The 24317-nt window shown below is 32.6% G+C and overlaps 1 protein-coding gene across 3 annotated transcripts in view; it reads right to left on the minus strand.

Moving 5' to 3' along the window:
* Positions 1–24317, minus strand: part of CSMD3 (CUB and Sushi multiple domains 3) — a 1171099-nt gene that overhangs the window by 53087 nt on the left and 1093695 nt on the right. For all 3 annotated transcript variants that reach the window (XM_063079089.1, XM_063079088.1, XM_063079087.1), the window contains 6 exons: positions 21747–21920; positions 17637–17810; positions 16464–16649; positions 15296–15469; positions 12637–12819; positions 10185–10361 (listed from right to left, as the gene is read on the minus strand). In XM_063079089.1, coding sequence (XP_062935159.1) covers positions 10185–10361; positions 12637–12819; positions 15296–15469; positions 16464–16649; positions 17637–17810; positions 21747–21920 — 1068 coding nt within the window. The remainder of the gene's footprint in view (positions 1–10184; positions 10362–12636; positions 12820–15295; positions 15470–16463; positions 16650–17636; positions 17811–21746; positions 21921–24317) is intronic.

Below are 24317 nucleotides of genomic sequence, written 5' to 3' on the forward strand. Positions count from 1 at the left end.
ACAGTGTTTTCCACAGTGACTACAAATTTACACTCCCACTAGCAATGTAGGAGAGTTCTCTCTTCTTCACATCCTCACCAGCATTTTTATTTTTTGTCTTGTTGATAATAGCAATTCTAACTGGAGTGAGATGGTATTTCACTGTGGTTTTAATTTGCATTTCCCTGATGATTAGTGATGTTGAGGTTTTTTTCCATGTGTTTGTTGGCCATTTGTACGTCTTCTTTGAGAAATGACTGTTCAGTTTCTTTGCCCATTTTTTAATTGGGTTACTGTTTTTTTTGTTGTTTGTTCGTTTGTTGTTTTGCTGTTTAGTAATTTAAGTTTCTTATATATTCTGGAATTTTTATTGCAACACAGTTCACGATAGCCAAGGGAAGGAATCAACCTAAATGTCCATCAACAGATGAATGGATAAAAAAAGCTGTGGTATAAATATAGGATGGGATACTACTCAGCTATGTGGAAAATGATATCCTACCATTTGCAGCAACATGGATAGAACTGAAAACCGTCATGTTAAGTGAAGTAAGTCAGGCATAAAAAGACAAATACCACATTATATCATTCATACATGGAAACTAAAAAAAAAAAAAAATGTGGTTCTCGTAGAAGTAGAGAGTAGAATAATGGTTACCAGAGTGGGATGAGGGGGAAGGAAAAATGGCGGACCACTGTGTACAAAACGATGCTATCTACTATAAAGAAATCATTGTCAATATATGCATGTATTGAAACAACCTACTGTACTCTACAAATATGTACAAGTAAATGTTAAAATATTTTGAATAAAAAAATGAATAAATAAAAAAATAAAAGACCATTCTAAAAAAAAAAATGGTTTCCTTTTTAGATGCCAGGACGGTAGCGTTTCTCAACTTTAACCTCAGCACTGTTGACATTTGGGAGCAAATAATTCTTGGTTGTAGGGGGCTGAATTTTGCATTTTATGATGTCCTATAGTCTTTCTGGCATCTACCTGTTAGACTCCAAAGGCACCACCCACCCATGCACTGTGACAACCAAAAATATCTCCAGACATTGCCAAATGTCCTCTGTGGAGCAAAATTAGTCCTGGTTGAGAACCACTGCACTGAAAAATATCTCTTACTCCTTAAGGAGATTTAGATTCTACTTTAGCTTCACTTCACCCAGTTTCATGCTGGGATATCCCCCAGCCCTCTCTTGTGTGAGACTAGTCCCATCTCTGTGATCTATCCTCAACAAGAAATAATCTTTGAGAATTCTCAGTTTTGTGACATAGATCTAGTAAGAGCCATTTCTGTGCTGATTACTTGAAACAAAACGTCTTAGAATCATTTATCACCTCAATCTTAAGTATGCTGTCCATGGCCCAAATGAACAGGACCTGGCAGATGCAGGGTGATGGGCATTGGTAATTTTGGAAGCAGAAGTCCTGGTCAGTGAAAAAAAAAAAATCATCCAAGAAAACTAATGAGCACATTTCTTTTTAGACCTGAGAGTTAATTCTTCCTCCACTTGGAGCTTTGTCCTGGCACAGGTGGTGTCTTCTTCCCCAAATGCTATGTGCACTATGTGTTCTATGCTCTGGGTACCAGAGGTGGCTCTGCTTGTTAGACATTGAAAAGTAAGATCCCCATATAATTGTTCTGTTTTGACAACAAAAAATATTTTTGAATGAATATGTATTATTTGTGCTTAGTTTTTAGATCTCCACTGTCAGTCTGAACATCACAGAAAATAACTTCACCAAATTCTAAAATCAGGTTGCTATTTTGAGCTATCTTGTATTACAGCAAATGTCCTTTCCTTCCAGCTTGGTTTAATTCCATGGATGTTTCCTAACATTTACAATAACTCTGCCAAAGTGTACATGATTGAATGTATGACCTTGATTTCATGATAGAATTGTTTACCCACACAAGAAAAAACTAGTTATTTTGAGAAAGCTTTTCCCTCCAGCATTTGCAGTGGGGTTAATAAGGACTTGTCTGGACTTGCAGAATTATGGATGTTGGGTAGAGTTTTTGCTTGTGAGACACCCTTTTAGAGAAAGATTAATTAAATGGACAACTCATCTATAATCCTAAGCTGGTTAAATAATAAGTAGAATTTATGTGAGTAAAATTATATCCTTTTATAAACATCTCTAACTATGACCAGGTATAGGGGATTGGAGGTATTACCATTATTATTAAAATATATTTATTCCAAAAACATTTCCAAAATCATTATAATGGACAAGGCAAATCACAGCTGACGCATCTGCATGTGATTGGACTGCTGCTTTTCAAGAATAGAAAAGGTGTGTGTGTGTGTGTGTGTGTGTGTGTGTGTGTGTGTGTGTTGTTGCTACTGGACAATCAGGCAAATGAAAAGGCATATTTGCAAATCACCCTGGTGGGAAATTCTCAAATGGCAAAAATGCTTGGAATGCCCAAACTCCTTCATTGCCCTGTGAAATTTTAGACAGCAGAAACCTCTCCTACTGAGCTCTTTATTCTCAGTTCCTGGCAAAGTGACCAATAATAGGTTTTGTGTAAATGATTTTTTATTAACTGGATCCACGAGAAATCTGATTACTTCATATACCCACAGTTCCCTTTCTGTTTCATTTTAAAAGGGTTTTTAGGTAAAATATATATTTATTGCTATAAGATAATAAGTTAAAAAAATAATATGCTGAAAATTAGATCATTTGTCTCATTTTCATTATGCTGGAAGTACTAGTTGCCCAAAGATAAGGAAATAACCACTTAAAGTGGCCAAAATTTTATGATATAAATATGAAAAAAATTCAAATAGAATTTAATTATTTATATTTTATTTTCACCACACCATTGTAAAAGGGTAATTCAACTATATTTCAAGGACTTTACTAATTTACTCAAGGACCACTACCAATTCTTTTGTACTCAAATCATCCTATATTGTAGCATCTTTCAAATCATCAATCTTGTTGATTTTCTCTCTTTCAACTGATATTATCCTAATTCTATCAAATCTCCTGTATCAACGATTAGGTATGTGATTCAACAGTACTCCAGTCCATTTCCTTTGATTCATCACATTAAAATATCTCATGTTTGCAAGATTTTCAGATTTATTACTGACTTACATTATATTTGCATTGGGTATTTGACAAGCAAAAACATCATTGATAAGATATATAGAAGAAATTATAATGTTAAGCAGGAAGGATTGTAGAGGAAATACAAATTTTATAAGTGGTCATTTCATTAAAAAAAGGTATAATTTTGCAAAGCTCAAATTGGTAAATGCAGAGGAAAGAGAAATTTTAAAATTTAGAGAGGAATATGCTTGAAATTAATGAGGCATTTCCATATGCCTTATCAGCAAGGTCCTATTATTATATCATGCACTTCATATATGTTTGACCAGTGTAGTAAAGACAGAGATTAAAGCAAGAAAACAAAAAGGAGGAAAAAAACAAATGGAGAGGAAGAAGAACGCTGCTTGCAAACATTGCTTTTTAAGTCAAATAGAGCTGTGTTTAAGTCTTAGATCCTATACCTACTGTGTTACCATGGGGAAGAAACTTGTTTTCTCTTTAAGATAACACTTAACTGAATATGAAATGAGAGGATAATAGTATATATCTCACAAATTTGTTGCGATAATTGGGAGGATTTATAAAGCACCTAGTACAAATCCTAACAAATGATAAACATTCAATGACAGATATTACTGTCGATGAGCAGAAATAGTAACAATCAGCATGTAAAGAAAAAAGGGTAGTTTTGTTTATTTGTTGTTATGTTATCAATCATATTTTTGTCTCTCTAAATTTCATGTTGAAACTTAGCCCCCAGTGCAATAGTACTAAAAGGTGGGACCATTAGGAAGTGATTATGTCTGCTTCATAAATAAGATTAGTGCCTTATAGAAGGGCTGAAGGGAACTAGTTAGGCCCCATTTTGCCCTTTCATCTTCTGCCACGTGAAGACAGTGCATTTGCCTCTTTTCCCACATGAAGGCACAGCAAGAAGGCGTCATCTTGGAAGCAGAGCTAGTCTTCACCAGACACCGAAACTGCTAGTACCTTGATCTTGGACTTCCCAGCTTCCAAAACTGTGAGAAGTAAATTTCCGTCCTTTAAAAATTACCCAGTCGCAGGTATTTTGTTAAGCAGTGCAAACAGACTAAGACATTTGGGTTTTCAAAAAATCGCTACCAAAGTCTTCATATGGAAATTCAATTCATGTACTTTAAACTTTTTTCATACTTAATTTAATTCATTTCAAATTCACATTTAGGTCTTTGCATACAATCACCTTAAAAAAATTGTGCCTACAAAAGGAAATTATATTAAATCAAAATTTATTAAAAACATATTTTACTTGGATTTTAACCTTTCTGGTATGTATAGGAAATAATTAAATTGAATGGAAAATTTCATCCATTTATGTGGTAGAAATTACTGTTTAATACTAAGCTCTTCCAGTAGTCAGGAAGTTTTTTAAATGCTTTGATGTCTCAGTTTTCTGATTTATGCAATGTGAGTCTAGGGCAATCTCCAAAGGGATATGATTCTATCAATCATGTATTTAAATTAACTTTTAATGCAGATTAATGAGAAAGAATCTGAACTATTAGTTTTAATTCAATTAGAATTAGATAAGTTATTATTTATTAGATAATTATACTGATAAGTGCTATCAGTATATTAGATTCTTGAGTTTGAGATGTTTTAATTTCCACTGAAATCTCTTTGATTCTTTTTTGGGGAATCGTTTGTTTGTTTGTTTTTGGTTTGGTGGTTACAGGGGTGTTAGAACTCTTTTTAATTTGCCTATGAAATATATAAACTTACAAATACTCAGCTTTCAGTTTTTTAACACCAATTCATCATTGAAAAGCTAATGCTTGAATTCAATCTTATTCAACACAATATTTCTCTTTGAAGAACTGACAAAAGAAACAGACTTCATATTTTTGATATAGTTTGTAACCAATCTGTCTTGAATTGAATGATTTTTAACCTGATTAAAAATTTTAAAGAAAAATAAAGACCATTCAATAAAAAGTCTATGTAATTTTCAATCACAAGAATTAGAGTGTTTATCTTTACTATAATTGAAAGATGAAAAACATCTTAAATAAAAGATTGAGGCATTTATACACAAATAAACGAAATCATTATTCACTGAAAAAAAGAATGGCATTCAGCAGATTTATTTTACTTTGAATATCCTCATTATTCTATTCTTCAATAACTATTTATTGAAAGCATACTCTATACAGAACCTATGTGCTATGTTAGTTACAAAATTATAGACCCTATCTGCAAGTAGTTTAAAACAGAATTGGAATGGTAAATCATATATTCTGATACCTAAAATAGAATTGGTATATTTTAATCAGTCAACAACTGCTTACTGAGTCACTCTTATGCATTGGATGCTGTGCTCCAGGCTGGACAGTTAGCTTACTTGGCCACAGTGCAGTGCTATAACACCAAGGTCAAGAGTTTAGATCCCCATATTGGCCAACCACCAAAAAAAAAAAAAAAAAAAAGAAAGAAAAGTAGGTACTATGCCCCACCCTAAAAGGTCAGTGAGATAAACAGACCCAGTTACTACTGCCCTGTGAAGTTTACAGTTTATCGGTACAGGTAATTGTCACAGAAGAGTTACACAGTACGAAGAGATCACTTTTAGTTCAACAAGATCTAAGGAAGAAGTGTCCTAAGAAGGCTTTCTGCCAAATGTGTCATTTTGGCTGATACCTAAAAGGTGAATAAGAGTTTTAAAGACTCATGGGATACTGTAGCACAGAAACAGTGAAGCACATTTGTTAATTGTTCAGTATTGCAAAAATAAGACATTTTCCAAGGAAGTAGGAGGACTTCTGCTTTCCTTCAAGATGAAGTAACAGGGAAGAATTTACCCTCCATTTGAAACAACCCCCCCCCCCCCCACACACACACACAAAAACGGCTGAGTATGGAAAATAACAGATTACAAAGCAGTGGACATCAGACAACAAAGCACATTGATCTTTGAATTACAAGAAACAAATTAGATGAGTCCTATGATTGGTCAATGTTTCTGCCCTCAGAAAGTTTCCAGGCTGTGGCACAGGGAAGAGGAACCCACGCAGAGCTCAGAAGACTCCCTGAGTAGAGAAGATGCATGTGAGAGACAGGAGAGAGCCATGCAGATAGAGTTTGTGAGACACAGCATCAGAGAGGACAGAGGAAGATCTCTGGAGATCCCAGGAGGACACTCCTCTAGCAGTCAGCAGAGTGCTGATCAGCCAGTGAGGAAACTGCTCAGAAAGTTTGGATGTAACAGTATCTGGTGCTGACACAGGGCCAGGAATACTACTTGTCATACAGAATTCTAGACCTAGCAAAATATGTTTTTTAACACACATATACACACAAAATTAAGTGGAAAACAGAGTCATTAGTAGAAATGAACTACAAGACATGTTAAAGGAGGCCCTTCAGGTAAAAGAAAAACAATACCACACACAAATACGGCTCCACACAAAAGAATGAAGAGCACATGAAGTGGTAACTACAGGCATAAGTACTTAAGATTTTTGTTACTATTTAAATCCCTTGAAGAAATAATTGACTAAATGAAAACAACTAACTGTGTAATATGGAGTTTATAATATACTAATAAGTAAATGTTTAACAATAGGTTGTCATAAAGAGTCTGACTCTATTTTAGTTGCTCCCCTTCCCCTTCTGCTCCACATCTGGGAAAGCTGACAAGCTGCTTCCCTCCTTTGGCATCAGCAGGGAAGATCAAACCATGCAAACCCTGGCTTGCACACAGGAACTCTCCCTGAGTCCACACCACTAACCACAATAGCAAACTAAAGCTATTCATCCATCTTTTCACTCAGTCCATTTCTGACCAGCATAGGTGCCAGCTCTACTCTAATTACAGGGTCTCAACATGTGAGTAATCTTTGTACACTCTTGATACATCTTTAGTCTTGTAGCATCATCAGTCAATATTGAACCAATTTAGGAGAGGGGAGGTAGATCATGCCCTTCACTGGATAACTACAGAACAAATAGTAGGATGGTGTAAGTGATGACCGCCACTACCTTGGGGTCTCTTGACTTGCTAACTGGCTCAGCTGCCTGCTGGCTACAGAGGGCTTTGAGCTGTGCTAGTGCACTGGCACTTTGAGATGTGCTGATTTGTGCTGCATTTACTGAGACTTCTCTAATTTCTGTCATAGATTTAAATGATAGACCCAAGTCAGAAGTATCAAAATTTGACAGGAATAGGAGTACAAGATTGCGGCCCTTCTTAAGTGACTCTGAGTTGTTTGTCTCTTAGCCTGGACTTTTCTGTGTGTCTTGGATTTAATCATGTATCTCAATTCTAGCATAAGCCATGAATGATGCTAAGCTCAGAGGAATGAGTCTTACCCTACAACTATTGGTTGTGTGTCTCAAGCAGGTGTTGACCCTACTCTATAGAATGCTCAGGGGAAAGACTGATGTGCTGTGCAGTAAGCAGACCCATCCAGTTGTTGCCCATCTGAGAAAGAGTAGTCACCATCCAGTGTGCTCAGGTCTATGCTCCTGAAAGCAGATGGCTCAACAGAAACCTACGGAATGCCTTTGCTGCTTCTGCTGCCACCTATGTGTCTGCCATCAACAAGATCCTGATCCTCACAAGTCATAGAGACATGTCACCCATGGCACAGCTATGGGCTTAATTCAAATCTGACTTAAGCTTGAAGTCTCTAAACCCAATAAAGTGAAAATTGTCCTATGTGAGATGACTAATCCTGAAAATTCTGATTTGGAGCTCTCTGGAAGAAGAAACTTACAAATGTGGAAAGAGTAGAGAGGACCATCCTTCTCCCTGGAGTGTATCTCATCACTGCCCCCTCCTCCCACCACAAACCTGGATATGGCAGGAGGAAACAAAAACTAAAATAAAGGTCCACAGTTGGACTCAATTGGAAATTCAAAATTTACTAAAATAACTTATTCAACAGAAAGATAAAAGGGCTCTGATTGGATTTCATGTCTCTACAACATATGTTTTAAATTAACTTGAACATTTTCTGATATGCAGCACTTGAAAAACCTTCATGGCCTTAATGGATATCAGGGATCAAATTGCAGTTATACCTGGTGATCCTGCTGAATTTACATAAGGTACATCCTGTACTTTAGGGAAGTTACCTAACATAAAACAGAGGACAAACACATATGTCCCACAGTAAACACTGAAACTACTGCCTTGCCTAAATTTTCTATATTGAATGCTGACCTAAAATATCCAATATGGACACTCTGAAATAATCAGGAATAAATTAAAATATAATTGATTATTTGCTACTTACAATCAGCTAGATAAAACAGAACCCCATAGACTTTCCCTCTTAATTATAATAGTTAATACATCCCAATATAGATTAAAACAAGCTCTAGAGTAATTAAGAACCATCATATAACATCTACTGAAGGAAATGACCATTGTTCCTACTTTCTTCCCCTTTAACATTCCAATTTGGTCAATGTTCCAACCTGATAAAAATTAATGGCATCTAAAAGTAGATTACCACAACCTAAATGCCATGGTAGAACTGAATAAGATATCCATACTTAATATTATCAAAACTGCTGGCTCCAATAAGTAACTGGAAAATATTTTGCTATGATAGATAGCTAATATGTTCATTCAGTGCTTATTTCAACAGCCTCTCAATCAGAGTTTGCCTTCACCTTTGAAGAGACACCATACATATGGGGTATCTCAACAGCCCTGTTATCACACACAAACTTAGCAGGCAACATAATAACTGTGACCAATTTTTTCCAGGAACACAGGTATGTCATTATTTTGATGGCATCCTCCTTTAAGTACACTCATTTGAGCCATTCATTCAGGAAATAAAAACACTAAGGACACAGAAAAAAATGGTGGTGGGGGGGAGGGCAATGGATCAATGCCCACATAGTACAAGGGCCTGTCTTCTCAGTCAAATTATGGGAATTATTTGGTCTGTCAAAGGCTGTTCCATGGTTGACACTTTTAAAAAAACAACTTTGACATGCTTAGCACCACAACATCAAAATAAGCCTAATGCTTTTTCAGGTCCTGGAAGCAACATATTCCTCATTTACTAAAATTTTTCATAAACCCATTTATGGTGTTATTCACAAACTGGCCCACTTTTAGTTAGGTCAAAAGAATCAATAACATGTCCAACCTGCAGTAAAAAAGGCACTTCTTCAAGTGCTCCCTGAGTCTCCTTTGCTATAGAGACTTTAGCAGCCTCCTCTCATGACTCCTAGAGTCTCTGGACATATCCTGAACAAATAACTTTTCGTTTAAAATATGTCATGATTTACGTTTTGCCATTGCAGATCTTCTTTCTTAATTGACTTTATTTTTTAGAGCAGTTTTAGGTTTGCAGCAAAATTGAGCAAAAAGTATAGAGGATTCCATATACCTATTTTCCCCACACACCCAAACCACCCTTACTATCAACATCCCACACTGTAGTAGTACATTTGCTGTAATCAGCAAATGTACGTCAACACATACAGCTCTTAATAAACATAAGCTACCATAGTTTTCCAATGAATGTATTATTTTTGGTTAAATAAATACTATTTTATTCCACATATAAATATTACTTTACATAATTCTAAGAATTTTAAATACATTTTTCAAAAAATTCCTTCAAGTGAGTAATTCCATTATAATGCAGAATACCTAAAATGCCATATATTTTAACATATTGAAAGAGCAAATCAGCTACCAGGACTTCCTATAATAGTGCAAGAACCCATATATAATTAGCATGCCTTTTATAAAATCTAGTTAGTTACTGATATGTATTAGACTGGCAAGGTAAATTGCATTCTTTGTATTTTTAATCTTGATTACAGCTGGTAAGTCATCACTATTCTTAAATTTGATTAAATTATATTTAATAGTATCTATGTCTTGCGATCTCTCTTTCCTCTGCCAGACAGTGTAGTACCTTGGTAAGCCAACTTATTTTCTTAAAGTCACTAGTGTACACTCTAACCATAACACTACTATGATCTTTTAATCTGAAAAGCAATACAGATATTCAAAGCAGTCCATGGTTTTGTTAACTATAGAACACATGCACATACCTATTTATGAACTCAATTATTTTCACATAACTAATGATTTTAAAAATACTGAGAAAAAACTTACTTGAACAGTTAGGCAAAGTTCCAGACCATGTTCCATTGGCTGTGCACTGTCTAACTGAAGGTCCGGAAAGAATATATCCCTCAAGGCAGGAATAAATGACTGAACTAGAAAATGTTGTGCCATCAATTCGAAAGACTTTCCCATTGGCTGTTGTTCCTGGGTTACCACACTGTACAGCTACAACACAAAATGTTTGAGTATATTTAAACATAATAAAATTTGAAATCCTTTCATGAAAAGTTAATGACTAAATGATCCTTTCAAATTATCCAGAGAAGCAATAAAATCTTCAAAAATATGCATTGAACTATCTTTTATAAGTAGCTGAAATTAAAGATGAATCTATGTTGATTTTATTAGCTTAATTACTGTGATGAAAATCATATATCAGATATTTTTAAGACTTTTGTTAGTAGCTTTGGTTAAAAACTTTACAGAGTAAAGTCATAACTTGAAGAGTTTTGCCTTTGGATACCACAAAATCTTTCACTAAAGAATTGTAAGAATCTCTACCCAAAAACCAACTCATGTAAAATTGGAAGATATGTAACAATAATAAGATGCAATAGAGATGTATTATATTTATACTTCTAAGAGAAGAAATGCAAAATATATAATTTAAATATTATAAATATAAATATTTAAATCCACGAAATTTTTATTTACATAAATATATAACTAATTTACATTAAAATTTTACAATCTCTATTTTTAGTACAAGGAATACCAAAAATAAATTGAGTAAAAACAGAGTAACTAAATTCTAGTAATGGTTTCCATTAAGTTTTCAATATATCCTAAACAAGAGTCATGAACACAAATGACTTTTTACTATTAACTACTATATATTATGCTTAACTATTTGTCATCAATACAATAAGTGAAATTTTAAAATATCTTAAAATCAATTCTATATGAAATGTAATACTAGATTTTGCTGTAATAACAGAAGGCATTTTAATATTCTTCAGTATATGAGGTTATCTTTATACATATGAAGTATGATTATAATTTCAGAAAGAGCCATCTAAATCCCTTGCTGGATTTTAAATATTTCATTTTGCCTATTATTTGTAGTGGTGCTGTGCTTGTGTATCTGAATGCATGAATAGACATGGAAATTACACATTTTACACATAGACACAAAAATTAAATTCTAAATAATGTTTTCCTCAGAACATATGATAGAGGCTTTTTTTTTGCTTTCCTGTATTTTCCATTCATATCCTTTGTCTATTCATCTACTACAATATTTTTTAAAAGTGATCTTCATTTATGAGAAAAATATTAATTCTGTTATATTTGCTACAATTCATGGCTTGTCTTTTATCCATAATGCACATGCTAACAAAATAATGTCAGCAACAGTCTACATTTCACCTATAAAATATTTTATAGGTCAGCTGAAAAAACAATTGCTTTAGATATTACACATGCAATGTTGCGGGATACAATGTTGCAGGCATAATGATGCCTGAAGTATCACAGACTTTGCCTTTGTAAAATAAGTTTGAGAAATGAAGTGAACAGTTTAGTCTGCCTTACTATATTTTGCTCAGCAACTATGTTCTCCAGCTCCTTTCCCTATATCAACTGAGTTACAACTGTTTCAAGATTATTAAAATTGGTCCTGTTAAAAAAGATAACTATCTTTCCTAGAATACAGACACTAATTTTAAACATAATTTAAAATATTTCTATAATATTGTCAATCAAAAAACTCTCAAGAAGTTTCCATTGGGAATAATTTGCTATTTCTAAAACCAATGTGTTTGGTATAACATTAAGTAAGTTTTATAAATACTTTCTCAAGTTCAGTGTTTGTAATAAAATCATCACCAAAAACCAATGTAAATTCCAATGATGATTTTCCCACAGTGTTTTATTTTGTAGCCAATCTTGTAAAGACCTAATTATGGCAACCCTGACTTAATTAGGTTACCCTGTCAGTAGGTAACAATTAACAATTTTGCTCAAACACCTTAAATTTTATGAATTCTGGTAACTAGCAATTGTACTCTACACATGGAAATCTTACTTATACTTAGGCATCTTTCTATATATATATATATATATATATTTTATTTCTACAAACATGAAAGCTATGTTCATGTAAGAACAACTTATTTTTTTCCCTAGTGTAGAGACAATATGGGTAAAGAAGAAAAAAAATAAATATTTTTAACAAATATTTTTGCTTTTAAAATCTAAATGTTTGCTATGTTATGAACAATGTTGTATATAAATGACCAAAGAGAGTTTTTACTTTTTAAATAACTATTAGCTGTCATAATTCTAAAGGGTGGTGTCAGTAAAACTAGATACTACTGCTTTTACTCTGTGGTTGCAGGTGGGGGGAACTGATAGGAGTAATTTCTGTACTAGTACCCAACTGATTTTGGATACACGTTCCATTCCAGCACTCTGAATATATTTAGTTTCTGTCTGTTACCTTTACATTCTGGCTGCCTTCCAGTCCAGCTGCCATTGGCTAGACATGTTCTTTCTTCTGAGCCATGAAGGTTGTAACCAGTATCACAAGCAAAACGTACAGTACTTTTAGTTCTGAAATCGCTTTCCTGTCTAGAACCATGACCAGGAGTACCTGGATCCCCACATGTACTAGTGGTGTCACCTGCAATGCAGTAAAATTCAAAGTAATTTATTTCAATTACCATTTTTAAGTTCATAATCTAGACCAACATTCTGAAAGGCATTTGTTTTTAATGCATGATGTGTTTTTAACAAGATAAGTTGACTGAGTAAAATGTAATTCACATTTCCCATCTGACTGTCATGCGAAAAAGTGCTATAGTTTAGATATGATTGGCTCACCAAAATTCATGTTGAAATTTGTTCCCCAATGTGGCAGTGTGGAGAGATGGCGCCTAGTGGAACATATTTGGGTTATGAGGGTGGGTCCCTAATGAATAGATTAATGCTCTGGTTGGGAGGACCGGGAGGTGTGAATGAGCTCCCAGGAGAGGTGGTGTTAAAAGGAGCCTGGCCCCTCCCCTCAACACACTCTTGCTACCACTCTCACCATGTGATCTCCTTGCACACTCAGGCTGCCCTACCACTCTCCCCCATGAGTTGAAGCAGCCTGAGGCCTCTGCCCGATGCAGTGGCCCCAGAATTGTGAGCTGAATAAACCTCTTTTCTTTATAAATCACCTAGATTCAGGTATTATGTTATAGTGACACAAAATCAGACTAATACAAAAAAGCCTACCAAAAAGAAAATAGTTGTAGAGTATGGTGTTCTTTTCATACCAGTGATATTTGGAAAATTAAATAGATTAAGGATATTTTATTTGTATTACCAGAACCAAGTTAATAACCAATTAATGGAAAATTTTTAACTGACAGTACGATGGACTCAAATGACGATAGACTCATAATACTAAAATTAAAAGATTGGACTCATTAATTTGCCTTTTTCCTTCTCTGAATTTCCTAATTACTGATAATAGTTTTGTTGTTGTTAAACTAAAACTGTGGTGTGCTAAGACATGTAAATATTACAGTATATTTCTTTCTATAGCCTAAAATTTTTCCCCTTAATTTTCTCTACCAATGACTATTGACTAAAGATGAATGAACTGCATATTTCTTATACATGAAAACATAAAAAAAAAATGATAGACAACCAAAAATTAGAGACTGATTTAAATTCCTAATAAGGATTTTGTTTATGACTAGGTGTTCATCTTTTGATTTCAGTGTTAAGGATACTCAGTCTTTACTCAGTCCCTAAAACACCTCTTAAATCATTCTAATCATAGTTGCCATAGTATTCATATATATTGAGAAAGAGAGGAGAGGGAAAGACCCTTGAAAACATAGGCATTGAAATTGCTCTTGTTCTTGATGCCTTTGTGACATGCTGTGTGTTTCTGGAATCCTTCTTCAGATATTCTAGTTTTTATGTGATGTAATATTAATAACCACACAAATTTAAGATTATTTAACTTTTGAACATCAGTGTACAATTTATTTTTCAATTCAGTAGCAGTTTCCTGCTACATTGGGGGGTGTGTGTGTACATGTGTGTGTTTGTGTACTTATATATATAATCAGTTATCATAGTTAATTTACTATGAGTTACTCCAGTATTTTAATTCCCATTAAAATTAGTTTTATAGTCACATTAAAAAATGATACTTTTTAAAATCTATAGATGATAGGGATTAACCATTGGTTACAAGAAGATTAAAAGACTAAGTAACTATTTCACACCTTTCAAATCTAAAGTGAAAACAATTTAAAACTACTCCTAAAAACTCATCAGTATGATCTTCAAAGAAATAAAATAATATAAAGGCATTGGACAATACAAGCATACAAACAAAACAAAAAGAACAGGCAGAAAAATAAGCACAATGCCTAGTTAATGGGTAAAAATAAATACTATCACCTAGGGAGTCATCATAGATCTAAAACTTAAATGTATTTTTGAAGAAAAGCAGTAGCTAAACATCTAAGAAAAAAATATCAAATACTCCAGTAACACATTATTAACTAAAAATAGCCTTAGCATTCATTTATTCAAAGATAATTTAAATGGGGTTGTAAGAACTCAAGAGTTGTATGTTGCCTATTAATAATAAACATAGGATAGATAAATATCTTTCATAAAACTTGCTAGCTTAGTTCAATTTAAAACATTTAGGACTTTATCTTAAAATTATGCCATTAAGTAATCAATTGCTTAGAAAGTTAAACAGAACTGAATTCTGACAGAAAATCATTGGTATAACATTCCCTTCTGAAGATAATTATATTTGGTATCTACTAAACCTTCACCATTTTAATGAAATAAGCACTTGGGCAGTATGGAATCCTAAAACCACATAATTCTTTATATTAGGCACAACACAGTTCAAAACATATTCTTGTAATTTACCCTCAAGAAGATCCATGTTAATTTGCACTCTGAATTCATATATCTTAGAAATATTCCAATAAATGTATAAGCAATGTTTCAGATTTTCTCATGAGATTTTAAAAAGAGAAATGTGTTATTTTATGTATTTTTTTTGTGTGTATATATTCCTAATAATAATAATAATGTAATTTCCAATACACATTGTCCAATTTTACAAGTGGTACCTGAACAATGAGGTTGTGATCCACTCCAATGGCCATTTAATTGACAAGTCCTTGATGACTGTCCTAGAAGGGAACGCTTTCCTGTGCAGGAATAGTGAACAGTAGACCCAAAAGTATACTTCTCTCCAGACAGGACTGCATTCGGAGGAACGCCAGGGTGTCCACAGTCAATCACTACAATACATAATTATTGAATATAAAATTTTTTTATATCTCCTATCGAACAATATGTACCAACTCATTTATAAAAATATAACAGCAGTGAATTTTGTGCTCATACATCTAAAACCTCCAGAAATCTATCTATGTGAAAACTGGTTTTTAAAAAATAAAATGGAGTTTGCAGCTACAGAAGCTTATTCTGTTAACTCTCTCATCCTAAGTATAAGTTTAAGAGGAATATTGTTAGATAAGTAAACATAAAAACGATTTGAGTGATTATGACAAGTCTGTATGGGTGGTGGTGGTGAGTGTGTGTCCATACACATATGTGCACGTGTTTGCAGTGTGTATGTGCCTGGACAAGGATGTACAAGTCAGGGAGAGGAGTGATATGGATTGGCTAAAAAAGGACATAAGATGCCATGTAGGATTCAAAGTGAATTCATGAAGAAATTAAAAGGGAAAAATTTTGAGGTTAAAGGAAATGAAGTAAAGATGGATATGAGGTTCACAATCTAATTTATACTCTAGAATCATTCCATTCCATACCATTAATGAATAAATTATGCTGTACAAAGAAAATATTCAGTGGCTTGTCAACCAATACACTGCTAAGCATAGCGGAGTCAGAAAATACATTGTAAAAATATTCTTTATAAGCTAAATGTAGCTTGGGAATTTAATGTATGGCCCCTGTCAGTTGTTCTTGGAAAACTATTGAGTGCCATGTATCACTATAGTATCAAACAGCACATGAGGACACCTAAACTTAATAAAACATTTGAATACTCAGCCTACTACCAGAAAGTGCTACAGGAAAAAAAAAAAAAAAAAACAGGCAAGAAGTATATGAGAGCTAAGAAAACCTGAAGAAGTTCAGACTTACATGCCCCACAAAAAGATTTTTAACTTTAATGGTATAGCTCTAGGTATTTTATAAAGACAATAAATATCCATATTGCTTCCATGGCTTTTTCTCAAGAAACAATTCACATTATCTACTTACTGATACATTCTGGTAAAGGTTTGTCCCATTGTCCATTTGGTTGACATATCAAAACTGAAGATCCAAATAAAAAATATCCAGGATTGCAGTCATAGAATACTACAGTGCCATAGGTGAAATTTCCGTGTTCTATTTTACTTTCTCTCTTGGAATTGGCTGGAATTCCAGGATCAGAACAGTTGACCACTAAACAAGTGACACATTTTGAAAGGTATGTTTAGAATAACATATGTATACATACATGCATTTCTATTAGAAATTTAGAAACGTAGTTTCAAGGTAAATTATTCAAATAAATCCAAGAGTCCAGGAATAAAATTATGGACTTCTGAGATAATAGCTGAAATATGTGTGGTTGAAAACATAGAAAAAAGAAAAAAAAAATTTGGTAAAGTTTTTTAACAGTAGCAACTCCATAAGCATTATGCTGAATACAGATTTAAAAATATCTTTTAAGCTATAGTTGAACCATAAGAAAAAAATATACACAAAAATTATAATCAGATTGTATGTTATCAGACAAGAGAAAATGTATTATACTTCTTCACAAAATGGGAAAACACCAGAGAATTATCTTTAATCTATTTCTATAGAGAAAACAACAGATAAAGCCTTAATGCAGGTATCATGGTAATCCAGGCCCCAAACAAAGTTTTTCTAAAAAATATGAAGAAAACAAATGCCAAAAGTAAGTTCCATTATGTATAAAGCTAACTTAAAGTAAAAATGATCTTAATATCTTTTTATATGCAGCCACAAAACAAGGAAAAGATAATAAAATTAAGCAGGAATAACATCGGCCAGTTTTAACTTTTAAATATGTAAGTTAAAAATTTAAGAAAAATGGGCCGAGCCCGTGGCACACTCGGGAGAGTGCGGCGCTGGGAGCGCAGCGACGCTCCCACCGCGGGTTCGGATCCTATATAGGACCGGCCGGTGCACTCACTGGCTGAGTGCCGGTCATGAAAAAGACAAAAAATAAAAAAATAATTTAAAAAAAAATAATTTAAGAAAAAGGAAAGCATTGCTGATGAGATGACATCAATATTAGAGCTTTTTGTCTTATTAGCTGAAAACTTTCTACTGTTCTGCCCAGGTTGTTTCAACGTATCTTCTTTGTAATACAGGCACATTGTTGCCATGCTCCAAGCTGGAATATAGTTAGCCTTTTACCTTTGCACACCGGTGGCGGATGGCTCCATTGTCTGTTGGCCTGGCACTGAGCTTTGGTCGGCCCTTGCATAAGATACCCAATATTGCAAGAAAATGTTACCACATCATTAAAGTTGAATCCATTTCCACTTGTTCTTCCATAAATGGGACTACCAGGGTGACCACAGCTAACAGCTAATAGCATCACGGGGAGAGAGGATGAGGTCAGAAGCACAAAACAGAAAAAAAAAAAAAAATACTTATTAGGTATCATGTGGCAATTATACTTAATTTTTCAAAGTAGAAAAAGAGCATTTTTACATGGAAATATATGTATGGTAGCTTTACTAATGTAAAGGAACAAAGAGGAAAGTCAAAATAATCTACTATTATATTAGGTTGGCTCCATATCTTGGCTATTGTAAACAGGGCTGCGATGAACATGGAAATGCAAGTGTCTCTTTGACATGATGGTTTTCATTCCTTTGTATATATACCCAGTAGTGGGATTACTGGATCGTATGGTAGAACTATCTGTAGTTGTTTGAGAAACCTCCATGCAGTTTTCTATACTGGCTGTAATAATTTAGTTTCACCAGCAGAACAGAAGAGTTTTCCTTTTTCTGCATCTTTGCCAGCATTTGTTGTTCTCAGTCTTTTGGATTATACCTGTCTAACTGGGTTGAGATGATGTCTCAATGTGTTTTAATTTGCATTTCTCTGATGATTAGTCATGTCAAGCATTTTTTCATGTAGCTGTTGGACATTTGTATGTCTTCCCTCAAAAAATCTATTCAGCTCCTTTGCCCATTTTTAATTGGGTTATTGTTATTATTATTATTTTGCTGTGAAGTTGTTTGAGTTCTTTTTGTATTCTGGATATTAATCCCTTGTCAGATGTATAATTTGCAAATATTTTCTTCCATTTCATAGGTTGTCTTTTCACTTTGTCAGTCATTTCCTTTGACATGCAGAAACTTTTTAGTTAGATATAATCCCATTTATTTATTTTTTCTTTTGTTGCTTGCTGTTTTGGGGTTTTATTCATAAAATCTTTGCCCAGTTCTACTTCCTGAAGTGTCCCCTCTGTGTTTTCCTTTAGTACTAAATGCCCATCGATGGACAACTGTATAAGGAAAATGTGGTATATATACACAATGGAATACTACTCAACCACAAAAAAGAAGAATGAAATTCTGCCATTCACAGCAACATGCAAGAGCTTGGAGAAAATTATGTTAAGTAAAATAAGCCAGTCACAGAGGGGGAAATACTGAATGTCCCCACTCTTAAGTGGGAGCTGAGAGAGAAAGAAGGAAGAAGAGAAAGACCACAATGGTGCCTTGGAGTTGCAGAGGGAGAGAACAGACCTAGGTTTGCATGGGGGCAGGGGGGAGTGGGAGAACAGTTGGAGAGAGGTTGGGTGGAGGACACAGGGAATGATTGCAATTTGTGGTGGTGTGCATGCTGGTAGTATTTATTTGATCATCATATCTTGGGCACTGGTGCTGATGGTCAGCTCTGTGCCCCATGAATATATATAATCAGTGATAATAATAAAAATACTTATGTAGAAGACAATAAAAAAGAATATTATATTAGTAAATACAGAATTATTTAAAGTAATAATTTCATGCAAGTGGTGCATAGATGTTTAAAGTTTCACGGTACCTATTTCATTCTATTTTTGTTTTAGGAAAAAAATCTGAAATTCAAAGAAATCTGGGGAATGGTTAAAGTTCATTCAACTAGTTAATAACAGAGTAAAAAAAACTTCACTAGTTTTTCTTTTCTAGCTAAGTTTTTAAAAAAGAATTGAAAATATATAAAGGTAGATTTTTTGTATTTAATTTTTAAAAAGTTCTTTTAATATTATTGATATAGTAAATATTTGTAAATAGCAGATTGTAAAGCAAAAGTGTGCTTGAAAAGTAAATTTATGCAATTCCATCATGTGAACAATAGAAAATGATGAGTGATGCTGCATTAGAATTTTCATTAATATTTTGAGATAACAATAAAAACATTTTCCAAACCAATCAATTTTACTGGTTTGTTTTCTTCCCCATTAACATTTGATATTTAACACAATTTTGCATGAAAATAATGTTCTCAGATGAATTATTTAAGTCCTTTTGATGTTCTGGTTCTACTATAAATTTTAGTGGTGCTGGATTTCCCCAAATACTCTGTATTTCTATGAACTGTTTTATTGCATCATCTCAGTCTATTAATCAGAACAACATCAGTAATGGTGCTTCATAATTGGGCACAGTGAAAGACCATAGTCACTTTTAGAACTTTTGAAATGACCTAAGAGCAATTATTTTTCAGCTGTATTGTTAATGCCAACCTACTCATTTGGAAATTTAACAGCATCTTATTCTTGTTTAAAATTATCAATAAAGAAACCAATTTTACCCCAAGGGCCAATTCTCATTTATAGTGTCAATTATTCAACAGGAAAAACAGTGGTATAATTTGGCTATGCTTGAATATAGATGAAAGGGAAAAAATCTAGGACAAATCCAAGCAGAATATTGCTTTCTTTAAATCATTAGACTGTGTGTGTGTGTGTGTGTGTGTGTGTGTGTGTGTGTGTGTGTGTGTGTGTGTGGCAGAAAACTAATTTTAATTTTTAACTATGTGCTATATTATCCTATAATCTCAACACATTAAAGTATTTTTCCATAAAATAGAATTCCAATAAATTTCTGTTGATTGTATAAAAATTTGATAATGATGAAATCTATAAATATGAAAGAAATTAGCTACAGACTAAATGAAGTATTTCCTGTGAACCCACACTAAAAGTCCCATGAATTATTTCTCTGAAGCCTCCATAATCTCTGTCCTATAATCCTATGATGTTATAATTACAACATACTTAGAACACTTATTCTCAGTTACTAACAATTTTAATATAAATGCCAGTAATTGGGGATGGAAAGTAGGAAAAAAAAAAAAAGAAATCCATGGGTAATTGACTTTAAGGTCCAAAATAAGATAGATAGTGATCTAAAAGATTGTGTACTTCTGGCAATTCAGTAGAGTAAGCAAGTATAATAGGCTTATCATAATTCAACTATATTCTTATTTTTGTACTAAGTAATCATAATAAATGCACAATGGTCAAATCCCTACCATACATATAGGAAGAGATCCATTAAAACTACAAAGAGCAGCAGGTATACTTAAGGAATTAAAATAAAAAAGTTATTATTTAAAGATCCATTTTATTCTTCATGTATGAATTCATATCCAAATTAACTTCAAAGATCATATGGATATTTGTGCAACTGGTGAGATCTTTTATTACAACAATTCTAAAATTACATACAATCATACAGCTTTGTATGAATTTGAAAACAGTGAAGATAGTGCTTTAAAATAACTTTTAAATAATTTTTAAAATATTTCAAGCAATTATTTATGACAAATCATTAACTACGTGTATGTAATCTTGATACATTTAAGAATCTGATGGCTTTTGAAGCTAAAAGCAGTTCTAATAATGAACGCTTTTAATCATTCACTATATAAAACAGAATTAGGGCCCAGAGAGTTTAAATGACGTGCATTAGCTCAAATAATTAGCAGTAGAACTGAAGTGAGAATGTTAGGATATAGTTTTGAAGAGACAGCTATAGTATCATAATTACTCAAATTAGAAAAAATTTATACCAAGGATTTTCCACTATCAAAAACTTCTAATTTCATTCCCCCTGTGACAACAATGTTGCTACTGTTGCACAGTGGTCTCAAGAAATTTAATCTTCATAATTAAAAATGTACTGAGAATATGCCTTCCATATATGAATTTTCATTTATAAATATGCATTTATATTAAACACTACAAGAGGCAAGTTTAATTTCTTGTCTTTATGAAAAAACATAAATAATAACAGACATTCTAATATTTTATTCTGCTTCTGTAGTAGATGATTCTATACGCTCCTGGACACAGACCACTTTAAAGACTATGTATGGCACAGCAGTATTAAAAAATGGATTTGAGAATTTAATTTATGTTATCATATGTATAAAATTATTTATCTTGCCTAAGAAAAAAAATGACTGGTTATTCCATGAGACCAGAGGTTTCTAATTTCTTTTGCCATGCTTACTTACGCACACAGGACGGGAGTTGACCAGACCAATTGTGATCCTGTTGACATATCCTCACTGAAGAACCAATCAATCTAAAACCAGGATTACACTGATATACAACTGTGTCTCTGTATCCATAATTTTCTCCAATCACTTGACCATTTACAATGAGTTCTGGAATTCCACAGTGCCCTGCTGAAATGGGTCAAAAAACAATATTTTTAATTTTGTGGTTTGTTTTATTTTTATATCTGTGTGCATATGTAATATTACTAAACTTTTAAATTTTACTTATAAACATGCCACAAATAATTCAAACATAATTTTATGACATAAAGATATTTATAAGATATTTAGCAAAACACCAAATATTTGGAAATTAAAAAAATATATATATATAATTATAACAATACTTGGGTCTAAAAAAACTACAAAATATTTCAACCTGCATAAAAATGAAAATATTACATGTAAGAATTTGACAGATACAGGTAAAGCAGTGTTTAACAAGGAAATTTACAGGTTTAAGTGCTTTTATTATAAAGAAGAAAGGCATATAATCAATGACCTAAAATTCCATCTTAAGAAAAGGGCAAAGAGGAGCAAAGTAAAGAAGAGGAAATAAAGCAAAAGTAAGTACACAGAGTAATATTTAAGACAAGTACAGAAATCAAAAAAATATAAAACAAAGAATAGAGAACATTAAAGTAAAAAATTCTTTATTTAAAAATTGCAGCAAAATTGTTAAACTCCTAGCTAACCGAACAACACACAAAAAAGGAAAGAACAAAATTACCAATAACAGAAATGAATGAAGTGATATCACTACAAAGCCTGTAGAAATTAAAAGGATAAGAGAATATTACAGTTTTATTCAAATACATTTCAACAGATCAAAAGAAAAACACAAATTTGAAATTGTAACCTGTCATACTAAAATAAGATAAAAAAGAAAATATGAATAGTCCTATATCTATTAAAATATTTGAGTTCCTAAACAAAAACTTTTCCATGTAAAACACTCAGGCACAGATGTTTTCACTGGTAAGTTTAAACATTTAAAGAAAAAGAATCAATCTTACACAAACTTTTTTAGAAAATAGAGGAGAAAAAAAAATAACTTCCTAATATGTTTTATGGGGCGATTGTTGCCCCCCTAGCAAAACTTGAAAAAAATCCATGAAAAAGACAAATGTTCTCCATAAAGACATGCAAAACTCATTAACAAAATTTTAGAAAATCAATCTAACAACATACATAAATTAAATACATCACGGTTATCCGTGGTTTGTCTAGAAATGAAAAGATGATTTAAGATGGAAAGTCAATCACTGTAATTTACCGTATTAGTAAAGGAGAAAAAAATATGTTTATTTCAATAGATGCAGAAAAAACTATTTGGCAAAATTTAGTACCTCGTCATGATAAAAACTAATGACAAATGAAAATAAAGGAAATTTTTCAACCTCATAAAGACACCTAAAAAAAACCTCTAGCTAGTATCATATTTACCAGTGAATTATTGAATGCTTTCCTTAAATTATAGGGAATAAGACAGTTAAGTCCACTTTCACCAGTTCTATTTAACATTGTTCTGTTGGCCCTACCCACTGTAATACATTAATAAAAAGAAAAGAAAAACATAATATTAGAGAATAAAAAAGGAAAACTACTGTATGTTCAGATGACATTATATAGAATCCTAAAGTCGCAGGATTCTAGACAAATATTTTAAATAATTACATTTTTACATACTAGTAGTAAACATTTGGAAAATATAATTTGAAATGAACAATTTCACTTATAATGGTGAAAAATTCTAGGGAATAAATTTAGCAACAGACATACAAGATATCTATGCTAAAACTACAAAATATCTGTATGGCCAAAAAAAAAAAAAAAAAAATTAAAGAAGAACTAAACAAATGAATAAATGTGCTGTGTTCATGGACAGGAAGACTCAATATTGTTGCGTGCCAATTCTCTACAAATTTATCTATAGATTCAATGCAATCCTGATCATAATATCAACAAGCTTTTTTTTTTTGTAGAGTTTGATTAGCTAATTACAAAACTTAAATGAAGCTTTAAAGTCCTAGACTACCCAAAGTTATCTTAAAAAATAAAAACAAATTTAGAAGACTTACATACATAATTTAAAGACTTATTATAAAACCTTTTCAAAAAATAGTGTCATATTCATCTGAAAAAATGAATTTTTTCCCATTCTATTGCATAATACATTAAATAACAAATTGAAGATAAATCATAGATATAAAAGCTAAAACTATAAATCTTCTAGAAGAAAACATAAGAGAAAATGTTTGTGATTTATAGCTGAGCAAAGGTTTCCTAAACAGTAAACAGAAAGCAACAACCAGAAAGAATAAAATAAAATAAAATAAAATAAAATAAAATATAAACAAAAATAATTTACCATATTTGAAAACTTCTGCTTGTCAAAAATCATTATTAAAAAATGAATAGGTAAATCACAGAATGGGAGAAAATACCCATAAAACACCTAATGATGAAGGCCCTGTGACCTAAATATATAAAGAACTTCTGTAATTCATAATAGAAAGGGAATTT

The sequence above is a fragment of the Cynocephalus volans genome, chromosome 15, assembly GCF_027409185.1.
Source record: "Cynocephalus volans isolate mCynVol1 chromosome 15, mCynVol1.pri, whole genome shotgun sequence".
In the NCBI taxonomy this organism is placed as follows: domain Eukaryota; kingdom Metazoa; phylum Chordata; class Mammalia; order Dermoptera; family Cynocephalidae; genus Cynocephalus; species Cynocephalus volans.